This window comes from Schistocerca piceifrons, chromosome 3, assembly GCF_021461385.2.
Source record: "Schistocerca piceifrons isolate TAMUIC-IGC-003096 chromosome 3, iqSchPice1.1, whole genome shotgun sequence".
In the NCBI taxonomy this organism is placed as follows: domain Eukaryota; kingdom Metazoa; phylum Arthropoda; class Insecta; order Orthoptera; family Acrididae; genus Schistocerca; species Schistocerca piceifrons.
Genome location: NC_060140.1, coordinates 619,013,943 through 619,026,606, shown reverse-complemented (window position 1 = coordinate 619,026,606; position 12,664 = coordinate 619,013,943). Strand labels below are relative to the sequence as shown.

Sequence of the window (12,664 nt, the reverse complement as noted above, 5' to 3'; positions counted from 1 at the left end):
AAGGAGGTAGGGGCAGAGATCGAGGTAATTCAGCCGCTCGCGAAAGAGGATTTGCACCGCGACATTACCACGACGACAGATTTCCACGGTCCAAACGTAAGAAAATATGCCGGCGTAGACGTAATGAATCTAATGCTCGTCAGAGTGACTGTGAAGCGAAGGTCGCTGCAATCAAAGCAACACTGGTGCTCAGGAGTGTCTCACGGCAGATACGCGATGAAACGTGAACCAGCATGCGGACGGAGAGCTCGCCAGCGAGCAATACCTCAGGTCGATCAACTGTTGCTATGGAAGCCGTAATTATGGCAGTAGAACAGAACGAAGGCTACACAGTAGAATGCAATGAACCTGCTTCGGCAGATAACGACAGTGTGGCAAAATGGAAACGTGAACATGTTCGTAAGTGAGGAAGAAACCGCCTACAACAGTTCGAAAAAGATAAAGTTTGCGAAAATGAGTTGTCAGGGATTACTAGTTGGTGTGAACAGATCGATGATCTGTACCAAGGGCTAAAGCAGTATGAGTGGGAGAATTTCAGAAGGAAGTATACGACCAAGGGGTTAGGTCGTAGTGACAGGAGAAAAGGGGACGGGGACAATAGGACGTGGCCCAATACTAAGAAAAGAAATAACATCATAGTGAGGAGAATCGAAGAAGATGAAATCCTCAGCGTTGCTAACGAAGAATTCCTGACTAACGATTCGCCAGAAGAACAAACAGTTACCAGAAAACAGGAAGAAGTCGATACAGGGGCTATTTAAGAGTTACTGAATTTCACGAAGACCACACAAAATGCAGAGTAAAGGTAAACTTCATTAGAGAAGATGAGGACGACAATTCAGACAAAGAGCCTGCTGTGGAAAAAGAAAGAACTATTAACATTAGGAGAAAACGGTGACACTGAGTATTTAACTCCCGACAATAGGTCGCATGTGGAAACTAACACGCGTCTTAGAAAAGCGTTTCTGTTGGAATCGAACACTGACGCAGAATGGTCAGATATATAAGAAGACAGTTCGGACGACGAAAATATTGTAGTAACAGAAATCGAGGAAGGCGTGACGAAATGTTCTGTGCCACCAGACGAAGCAACTTCAAAAGAAGAACCGAAAGTAAACACAGAAACGGGGTGGCCGAGCGGTTCTAGGCGCTACAGTCTGGAACGGCGCGACCGCTACGGTCGCAGGTTCGAATCTGCCTCGGATATGGATGTGTGTGATGTCCTTAGGTTAGTTAGGTTTCAGTAGTTCTAAGTTCTAGGGGACTGATGATCTCAGAAATTAAGTCCCAGAGTGCTCAGAGCCATTAAACACAGAACCGAGAAAGAAAGAGCCTTCTCCACGGCGAAATGTTATATAAAATGCAAATATTGTTATACCAGATCACTCACACAATGAGGTGAAATGACATTCTTTATCATTGCATTGCTATTTGTGTAAAATGTCTGCTGCTGTGATGTGCTTGTAATTATTTTTTCTCGCCCAACACTGTCTGAGGAGTTGTGGATGTTTCAGTGACGCATCCCCAGCAGGATCACTGAAGCATGGGGCATGTGTGACACTATTTCCGAAATTACCTATAATGCTGTTATCTAACATGTTTGTCTGGTTTTAGTCAGTTTGATTTCTGTGTAACCATGCTCTTTCGTGTAAGATCGATGTAAATGTTTTATTCATTATTTGTGATAAGTTATACAATTGTAATTAATCTTTGGGTGTAATTTCAAAACTAACGTACTGTAAAGTATTGTAAATGTTAAAACTTTAATTGTGTTACTGGTTCATGCATTGCTGAAATAGGTTTGTAATCGAGTAAAACTTGGAGGGAAGTCCCTCCGCAACGGAACTGGCTAGGCGGGAATAAAAAAGGTGGATATGGCGGTGGAACTGCAAGGCTCCTGTGTGGCAGGAGTCAGCCAGTGGTTATCAGGCAAAGAGTAAGCATGTTATGAAGTGAAAGAGGCGAGAAGAACTGCAAGATTGTATAATATAACTTCGGATGCGGAAGTAATTCGGCTTATTATTCATGGCATACTTTGGTAAGCTCTGTACTAGCAGATATCAGTTCTTTCATTTAGTTACAGTCATGAGAAAAGTAAGAATGGTCATTGTTAAAACTGTGATTTGTATAATACAGCCAATCGGTTGCAACAGTGTCTGACTGGTTTCGACACTGACATTGTGTGTCTTCATCAGAAAAACCAAAAACAGCTGCATGCAGTGACAGATGCTAGAACTCAGACATCAGCCAGCTATACGGTTTTTTTAAAACAGGACTTACTGCCCAGAAACTCCACGAAGCAGCCGTTTCCATGTTTTTTCTCACATCTGTAAAAACTATCACAATAGCATCAATCTCGTAACAAAAGAAAAATAATACCCTTCCATGATCAAGACAACCGTTCCGCACTACGAGCAAGAAACCAGGTAATCCAAAGTTGTGGCTCCAGGATTCGTCGACTGGTCTTGTTTTCAGGACGACCTTATGTATCCAGCGCAGCAGAATGAGATAATGCAGCTGTACGAATTTCTGTTTCTTTTTGTTGCAGAGTCCGCAGCCTCCAGATGCGTGGGTCCACATTCGTGATGCTACAGTGGCAGGACCAGTGTGCCCACAAAATTCAGCCTTCTCTTCTTCACCAATTGGTTCTGAGGACTGCCTCTACCTTAATGTGTTCACACCAGTGGTAAAGTATACTCTCCATTGAACTTTATTTTTATTGTTGTGTGATAACACAAACTCTGTCCTACTTTCGACCCATTAAAGCCATCCTCCAACGGTATATATCACTTACTGAGTGACCGCTACGGTCGCAGGTTCGAATCCTGCCTCGGGCATGGATGTGAGTGATGTCATTAGGTTAGTTAGGTTTAATTAGTTCTAAGTTCTAGGTGAGTGATGACCTCAGAAGTTAAGTCACATAGTGCTCAGAGCCATTTGAACCATTTTGAACTTACTGAGTTATTTTCCTTGTTTGGAAATTTGTTATAAGGTCTTATGGAACCAAACTGTGGAGGTCATCGGTCCCTAAGTTTACACACTACCTAATCTAACTCAAACTAACTTACGCTAAGGACAACACACACACCCATGCCCGAGGGAGAACTCGAACCTCCGACTGGGGGAGCCGCGCGGGCCGTGACGAAACGCCCTAGAACGCGCGGCTACCCCGCGCGGCCAGGCAGCCAGAAATATGGCGCCTTTAGTGGTGGAAACATGCACAAACTCCCTAAAAATATTTAAAAAGAAATCATTTGAGTTGTAAAGTTTTGAAGAAGGCTTCAGTGGAACGAAATCTGTCCCACAATTATACAAGGTGGTCAGAAATTCCCGTTACAGACTTCTAGGACTTGTAGAGGGAGTGAGTACATCGTATTTTGAATAGGAACCCATGTCCAGAAACGTCAGACAACGAGACTACAGAGCGTCAAAGTTATGGGCGCGGGCGTCTGTAAACGTACGTATACACGGAGTGAATCCGTGATGATGTTACAGACTTTCTAGGAAGATGGAGAACGATAAATGTATTAATTTGAATTCAGGATCCATTTACCAGAAACGAACGAGTCTGAAGTTATAAACGAAAACCGTTCTGATACCTCTGACAGCTGAATACAAGTACCGGTTCTTGTGCTGCGAAGAGTGTAGGGTTGATAACTTTCAGTGGTGGTAGTGAGGACAAAAACGAGAAAAAAATGTCGGCTCTTCAGGTATGCAATTTAGAGCCCACGTTTACTGGAAATTTTTTCTCGGTTATGTCCACACTACCACCACTGAAAGTTACCAACCCAACAATCTTCGCAACACAAGACCCGTTACATGTATTCAACTGTCAGAAGTATCAGAACGGTTTTCGTTTATAACTTTCGACTCGTTCGTTTCCGGTACAGGGATCCTTACTTTAAATTAATACATTTATCGTTCTCCATCATAGCAGAAAGTCTGTAACATCATCACGGAACCACCCCGTGTATACATACACTCCTGGAAATTGACATAAGAACACCGTGAATTCATTGTCCCAGGAAGGGGAAACTTTATTGACACATTCCTGGGGTCAGATACATCACATGATCACACTGACAGAACCACAGGCACATAGACACAGGCAACAGAGCATGCACAATGTCGGCACTAGTACAGTGTATATCCACCTTTCGCAGCAATGCAGGCTGCTATTCTCCCATGGAGACGATCGTAGAGATGCTGGATGTAGTCCTGTGGAACGGTTTGCCATACCATTTCCACCTGGCGCCTCAGTTGGACCAGCGTTCGTGCTGGACGTGCAGACCGCGTGAGACGACGCTTCATCCAGTCCCAAACATGCTCAATGGGGGACAGATCCGGAGATCTTGCTGGCCAGGGTAGTTGACTTACACCTTCTAGAGCACGTTGGGTGGCACGGGATACATGCGGACGTGCATTGTCCTGTTGGAACGGCAAGTTCCCTTGTCGGTCTAGGAATGGTAGAACGATGGGTTCGATGACGGTTTGGATGTACCGTGCACTATTCAGTGTCCCCTCGACGATCACCAGTGGTGTACGGCCAGTGTAGGAGATCGCTCCCCACACCATGATGCCGGGTGTGGCCCTGTGTGCCTCGGTCGTATGCAGTCCTGATTGTGGCGCTCACCTGCACGGCGCCAAACACGCATACGACCATCATTGGCACCAAGGCAGAAGCGACTCTCATCGCTGAAGACGACACGTCTCCATTCGTTCCTCCATTCACGCCTGTCGCGACACCACTGGAGGCGGGCTGCACGATGTTGGGGCGTGAGCGGAAGACGGCCTAACGGTGTGCGGGACCGTAGCCCAGCTTCATGGAGACGGTTGCGAATGGTCCTCGCCGATACCCCAGGAGCAACAGTGTCCTTAATTTGCTGGGAAGTGGCGGTGCGGTCCCCTACGGCACTGCGTAGGATCCTACGGTCTTGGCGTGCATCCGTGCGTCGCTGCGGTCCAGTCCCAGGTCGACGGGCACGTGCACCTTCCGCCGACCACTGGCGACAACATCGATGCACTGTGGAGACCTCACGCCCCACGTGTTGAGCAATTCGACGGTACGTCCACCCGGCCTCCCGCATGCCCACTATACGCCCTCGCTCAAAGTCCGTCAACTGCACATACGGTTCACGTCCACGCTGTCGCGGCATGCTACCAGTGTTAAAGACTGCGATGGAGCTCCGTATGCCACGGCAAACTGGCTGACACTGACGGCGGCGGTGCACAAATGCTGCGCAGCTAGCGCCATTCGACGGCCAACACCGCGGTTCCTGGTGTGTCCGCTGTGCCGTGCGTGTGATCATTGCTTGTACAGCCCTCTCGCAGTGACCGGAGCAAGTATGGTGGGTCTGACACACCGGTGTCAATGTGTTCTTTTTTCCATTTCCAGGAGTGTACATTTACAGACGCCCGCGCCTGTAACTTTGGCGCTCTGTAGTCTCGTTGGATGACGTTTCCGGACATGGGTTCCTATTCAAAATACGATGTACTCACTCTCCTCTACAAGTCCTAGAAGTCTGTAACAGGAATTTCCAACCACCCTGTATGTACTAAGATGATATCTTTGCCTCTACAACCGTCCAGAGTTGCAAATGTGTTGTCGATATAGGATTTTGTGCACGAACTGACCTCTCCATGGTGTCCCACAAATGTTTGATCGGATTCATATCACGGGATCTGGGTGACCAAATCATTCGCTATAATTGTGCCGATTGTGACCGTGTGAGATGGCGCATTGTCGTACATAAAAACTCCATCACTGCTTGTGAAGTCCATGAACGGCTGCTTCCCAGTCAATGATTGGCTCAGTTGGACCAGTTGGACCATTCAATGTAAACACAGCCCGCACCATTATGGAGCCACCATAAGCTTGCACAGTTCCTTGCAAAAAACTTGAATCCGTGACTTCGTGGGGTCTGCGCCACACACGAACCCTATCATCAGCTCTTACCAATTGATATCGGGACTCATCTGATCAGATCATAGTTTTTTTATTCGTATAGGGTCAAACAGGTAAAGTTACGAACCCAGGAGAGACATTGCAGGCGATATCACGCAGTTAGCAGACACTCGCACTGGTCGTCTGCTGCATAGCCCGTTGATGCAAAACTTTGCACCATTGTTCTAACGGATATGCTTGTTGTTAAGTCCCACACTGATTTCTGCTGTTATTTCACGCAGTGTTGCTTGTCTGTTGGCACTGACAACTCTACGCAAACGCTCCTGCTCTCGGTGGTTAAGTCGTCCGTGGTCACGGGTAATGCCTGAAGCGTATTTTTAGCACACTCTTGACACTGTGTATCTCAGAATATTGAATTCTATAACGATTTCCGAAACGGAATGTCCCATGCGTCTAGCTCCAATTACTATTCCGCGTTCAAACTCTTAAATTCCACGTGCGTCCAAATAACATCGGATACCTTTTAATTTGAATCAGCTGAGTACAAATGACATCTCCGCCAATGCACTATCCTTTTATGACTTGTGTACTTGGTACTGCCGCCTTCTGTATATTTACTTATTGCTATCCCGTGCCTTTTGTCTTCTGAGTGTACATTAACTCTGTTCTGAATTCATCTTAATTACACGGCTAGAAATAATGAATAATAGAAAATATAAAATACAGTGTTACTTATGCCCTTACTTTGCACCGAGTCTCCCTACAATAACGGTGGAATGGAAAAGAACATGTCAAAAGAAATGTTTCCTTTGGGTTTATTTTCTAGCCAGTCTGTCCGTAGTGACTGAATCCCGACATTAAAATATGACTTTCTGTCTCCTATTGCAATATATGATGGGGCAATTAATGAATAGACACATGTGTTACTGCCCCTTCTTTAGCGCGATAATCTGTTATAATCTTGAGCTGAGAACATAGGTGGTATTTAACAGACACAGTTTCAGTAAAAAAAATACTGAATGAAGTTTCCTGAAGGAATGTACAGGTAATGGTCGTGTTGCTGGGTGAGTGAAATTCGGTCAGCTGTCAATTCGCAGAGTCAGTGCGGAAGAAGAGGGAAGATACCCAACAGATCATGCTGCTTCATTCATCCGTCACTACTTGCCAGAACAAATTTACATTTATAAATGAACAGCGCAGAAGTTTTGACGTTCTGCAGTTCCTTTTCAGCTTACAAGGTCATCATTATGTTTGATAATAAATCTAAATAAAATAATACTATAGAAGATACACAATTTTACGCTGTTTCTTTGTAGAGAAAACCAAACAGAGGAAATTATATGTTATCGACGGTTGCACTGAGCAAATTCTAACTCGAAATAAGAGGAACAATGGAGTATAAAACTCGAAGAGGAAGGCGAAGAATACGAGGATATGTAAAAGTTATTATCGAGGATGTTGAGCGTAGTCGACATGTGTAAGTGGAATAATATACACAACTTTAAGAGTGGTGAAAACAGAATTAAAGTCGATAAATAGTAGATGACTCTACGTCTGTAAATCGCAAGGCACGTTGTGTTGTGTAACGTGGGAGGGTTGGGGGAAGTAGGGGGAGGGGCGTACTTCCTGACTCCCCATCTTTCCTGTTCGTTCATACGATCTTGAAGTCTAATTGTACCTTCATGGTCTTTATGTGGAATATATGTAGGAGACAGCAATATGTTGACTGTTCCAGAAACGTATGCTGTACAAATTTTAACGCTAAGTCACACCGTTACGCACAACACGTCTCGTTTAGAGTCTGTTTCTGAATTTGAATTAGTAACTCTGTATCGGTTCCGCTCTTGCTAAGACCCAGCTCCGGTCTTGGTTACCGTTCAGTGACATAAACTCCCCGTGCTCAAGATAAAATTTGTACTTTTCCTACTTGAAAATAATTGTTAGAGCGTCCAACTCGTACATGAAGTTCTTAAACTCCGTTGGGGATAGTCTCTTCGATGAGTAAGCGACTGGGTGGCGTTCACAGTGATACTCTCGCAAGAGGATGGTTGCAACACCAGAATTAGAGACATCGGTTTAAGCAGTGAATGAAAGCTCAAAATTGGGAATTGCCAGCATAGCAGGGTTACTGAGATCCGTTTTAATGGCTTGAAAGGAGGCCTGATGACTTTCATCACAGTTAAATTTCCTCACCCTTTCTATGCAAGTTATTAAGAGGAGCTGCCAACTGGGCGAAGTTGTGCGTGAATTTACGATAAAAACTGGCAATTCCAGTAGACCTGGGCAACCATTTCTTATTCTTACGAGAGGAAATAATCGAAAATCCCGTATCCCCTCTTGGTCGATCGTACCGTCTTCTGAGAATAGGTGTCCCAGAAAGAAATCTGTGTCCTAGCCAATGTGATTTCAGATAGCATAACGGTGACCCCAGCTTCTATAAGATAAAGCATGACTTCATCCATATGCTGAAGGTGCTCAACAAGTGTGAAATTAAAGAACATATCCAAGTAATTTAAGCGAGACTTAAGCTTCAGATCACCCAGCAGAGTATCTAAGATGTGTGACTGCAGCTCCGGCTGACAGCGTCTAAGGAACCCCATTCCACTAATACAGATTCCAGTTTGTACAATAGGCGGTAACGTGTTTAGAATCTTCGGCCAATGGAATTGGTGGAGGTCAAGCGCAGTAAAGGAAAACGCACACACACACACACACACACACACACACACACACACACACACGAAACCACGTAACACTATTATGGAGGTCGGGAAAATGAAAGAATTCCAGAACAACTTTTTGATTTAACTCGCTATAGCCCAAGGCCAGTCGGCAGTCTCTCCCTAGCCCCTTAGGCACTAGAAATATGGGGCACCCACATGAGTTGGTTGAAGATCTAATCATCCCATCACGGAGCAAGCCATTCACTAATCCGTGAAAACTCTTCTTCCTGGGAAACGAAAGCCTATACTAAGTTTGCCGCACCAGCATCTCATCCTTTGGAGGATCTTATTAATTTTGTTGGTAACCCCTAATTTACTAGTAAGAGAATCAGGAAAATGACAAACAATCCCTAAAAGTTGACCAGTTTCCACCAGTCTTAGGTGACTAACCTTCAAATCCAAGTGCTGAGCTGAATACTATGCACCCAGAAAACCTTTACAAGAACGTAACACTAGCCTCTCACTAGGGCGGGCGCAATTTACAAAATAAAACTCTATCAGTCTAATCAAGAACCAAACTAGTCCACTGTATGAAGTAAAACCCCAAAAGAAGATTGCCACACAAATTAACAGGCCATGAGAAATCGTGAATGCTAAGCTTCCTGTACATTTCACCTAACTGAGGCAACATCTGTTCATTGACAGCCTAACATCTCTGATTTAAGGGCATTTTGCAAATTGCTCTAAACTCGAGAAGACAATTGTAATCCAGTACGGAGACGGCGGGAATCAAACAAGGCGCACACGGGTTCCTGATTAGGCTCTGCACAAATCTAGTGAAATATCTGACCTGTTATCACCCTAATGTGAGCTCACGGGCTGGGCGGCGCAGGGGTATACCCTACTGCCTGTTTCTGATGGCGTCCACTGTTTCGCCGTGGTCCATACTTTACTGGACACTCGCGCCTAAAATATCGCCCAAGGCCACACTAGAAAGAAACTTCCGGCTTAGACTCTCTCGGAATGGTGATCACAGATACCGTCCGGCGTTCTAAACCCGCACGTTGATCATCAGCAAGCCACATGCCTTTGATGGATGCAACGAAGGCATCTAAGTCCATAAAGATACGGGTGTTCCGTGAAAAGATCACTCGTAAACGATCATCTTAGTTCATGCCTTCTAATATGTTCTTGTCGACTTCACCCTCTGTGACCCGTAGCTATAACGCAGAAACCGTCCCGAAAATCTCCTCCATAAGTTTTGTCAGGGTTTCACTAGGGGACTGCACGCTCCAGTAATGTTTGCGCTCAAGTTCACTTTAAATGCGGGAGGATAATTTCAGCTGGATAATCCGTTTTCTCAAGTCGGGGAACTACCACTTCCCTGAAAAGTTCTGAAAATGATCTGCTCAACAACCCACGACTTATACAATATCTGGAGAATAGCACGTGAGGTACCCCAGACATCGGGATGATACTCAAATCACGCAGTTAGCCTTAAGATAAACTCAACCCGCGCAACCTGTTCAACGGAAAGTTTGGCTATTCCATGAAGCAAATGGACAGTTGGTGAAAGATTCGGCGACGGGTCTATTTTCGGCTCCCTCCCCTTCAAGACCCACTAAGTTGTGCTAACTCAATAATAGCCGAAGTGCCCTCTTCACTCGCCCCCACCATATCATCTAAACGCAGAGCACTCAACACGTGTATCTGCAATCTTGAAGTTGGGTAATAAACACATGGATTAAGCTGGTGTTTTCCATGCTCACTTTTAGCTGTCTGAAGTCAGTAACATGAATACCCGAATGAGTAACTTGATCCTGGACCCTACACACACGCAGTTTTGGTCGATTGACTAACTAGAAAAATTTAATGTTTTGACGCAACGCTACCAGAGCTGTCGCATAAGTAGTAAGTGCTGCATCTTCCTTGCCGATGCAATCAGGAGCGAGACTTAACAGTCGATCCATAACTGCACGCAAACGGACTCCTAAATCAGGTCTGGTCGTGAATCGTCTCCGATAACCGAACTGTTAAGGTTGTCGCTCGCGACAAGCGGGAAATCCCGGTTCGTGTCCAGCCGGGCTGAAATTTCCGATGCTGTCATTCTGTGCGACAATCGGATGTTGCCCATATTTCGCAACTGCAAATACAATTCTTGTATTTAATATCGACTGCAGCCGCCGCAGTGTCAGCTACTTTGAAAGTGCACGCGTGTCCGAAAGAACACTGCATCATGCTTCTTACAAACACAGGCACTACGATATCGTATTTATCCGCCGATTGTAGGCCGTCGAATTTTGATCAAATGTACGTGAATCTAAAGTAACTATCCGACTGGAGGTTAATGACACATGGACGATTACGTATCGAAGTTGGGGTCGCCGGCCACTGTGTCCGAGCGGTTCTAGGCGCTTCAGTCCGGAACGGCGCGACCGCTATGGTCGCAGGTTCGAATCTTGCCTCGGGCATGGATGTGTGTGATGTCCTTAGGTTAGTTAGGTTTAAGTAGTACTAAGTCTAGGGGACTGATGACATCAGATGTTAAGTCCCATACCGCTTGGAGCCATTTGCACCATTTCTGATGTTGGGTCTGTACCTAAGAGTGCACGGGTAGCCGAAATTGTTATGCGACCGCTCGCTTCAAATGCATAATTCGCCAAAAATTCATCTCAAGGCACATCAACAGATTTTTCTCCTTTTTTAACACCTACCGGATTCAACGCTTTATTTAATGATATCGACTATGACTAACTTGTACAACAAGACCTTTGTTTTGTTTGTACTCGTAATTTTGTTTCTCCATAGCAAGGAGTTCAGCTGGCCATTCCTTTTTCCTCGTTCATTTTTAGGTGCGTGTTCTTTCATTTTTGTAAGAACGACGCCGAAGTTTTTAATTATGCACACAATTTTATTTTGCAGAATCGTACATCCAAGTCGTTTCTTCCATGTTTACCGGTTACCGTGTATTCCATCTTTATCTATTTATTTTTAGTCCCCATTTTGAGAATTCTTCTTGTCGTTTCCTGAACATGTAACTTGAGTCGTCTTTGTCTGCGCTATCAGGACCTGTCATCAGCGATGCGTGATGTTTACCGTACTTGTTGTATTACTATATTCCTGTTCCACGACATTTCCCCTCCCATTTTTCAAAACTTCTTCTAGGTATACTTTCAACAACGTCGCGGTCTTAGACCCTTAGTTACAATTCTCGGGAATTTTTTTACCTACTGTTACCATACTGTAACAAGCCTCATACAAGTGTCATTGTCTGGACGTAACTGTGGTCGACACCAAAATTTTGAGTTGCTAACTACAACTTCGTTATCGTATTGTATACATTCTGCAGATCAATAAATCTTAAGCGAATCGTAATTCCCAAATTCATTTTTATATTAATCTAATACACACCATTGAGGGGACCCTAGGCGCGGTCTCTATTACTGCCTGTCTATCTGGTCGTTGAGTGTTAGCATATACATTCGTGCACGCCTTCTCAGCTCACTCACAATGCTGATACGACCATCTCTATAGAGCTGTATAATATTCTTCCACGGAGACGCACTGTACTGGGCATACTTTCTCGGGTCGGTCTTTACTGATATGTGATACGACACTTTGGGGTTTCCAGTGACCAACACATTCACACTCAGTAATTTTCCAGGCTTGCAAATCGGTCTCTGTCACTGCGGATGAGGCACCCCATTGGAGCTCTGATGTTTCACTAACAGTGGACAGCCCTTCGAACCTGTTGCCAGAATGGTTAAGGATACAACTGTCCGTCCAGTTCACACCATCACCTTCCGTTCAGAGATAGGCTAACCTAGAGCTCTCCAGTAGGGGGGAAACCGATCATATGTTGCACATTATACGGCTCCGTGATACAGAAGTTTCCAGGAGCCACAGGCCTGTTAGCAGCGCTCAACGCAGCAATTAGCCATTTTTGGTCAATTCACTTTCTATACACACAGACTAATCTCAGCCCCTGTTCATTTTCCACTGCATTATACCATATAATTTCACGTAAAAGTTAATTAACCGAAGCATTTAGAGACTAACACACTACCAACAACCCCTAACGAGATATTCAACTGTC

At 44.9% G+C, this 12,664-nt stretch overlaps 1 protein-coding gene across 1 annotated transcript in view; it reads left to right on the top strand.

The window, feature by feature from the left end:
* LOC124787607 (juvenile hormone esterase-like) overlaps positions 1-12,664 on the top strand; it is a 91,052-nt gene that overhangs the window by 37,290 nt on the left and 41,098 nt on the right. The window contains exon 2 of the mRNA XM_047254358.1: positions 2,549-2,686. Coding sequence (XP_047110314.1) covers positions 2,549-2,686 — 138 coding nt within the window. The remainder of the gene's footprint in view (positions 1-2,548; positions 2,687-12,664) is intronic.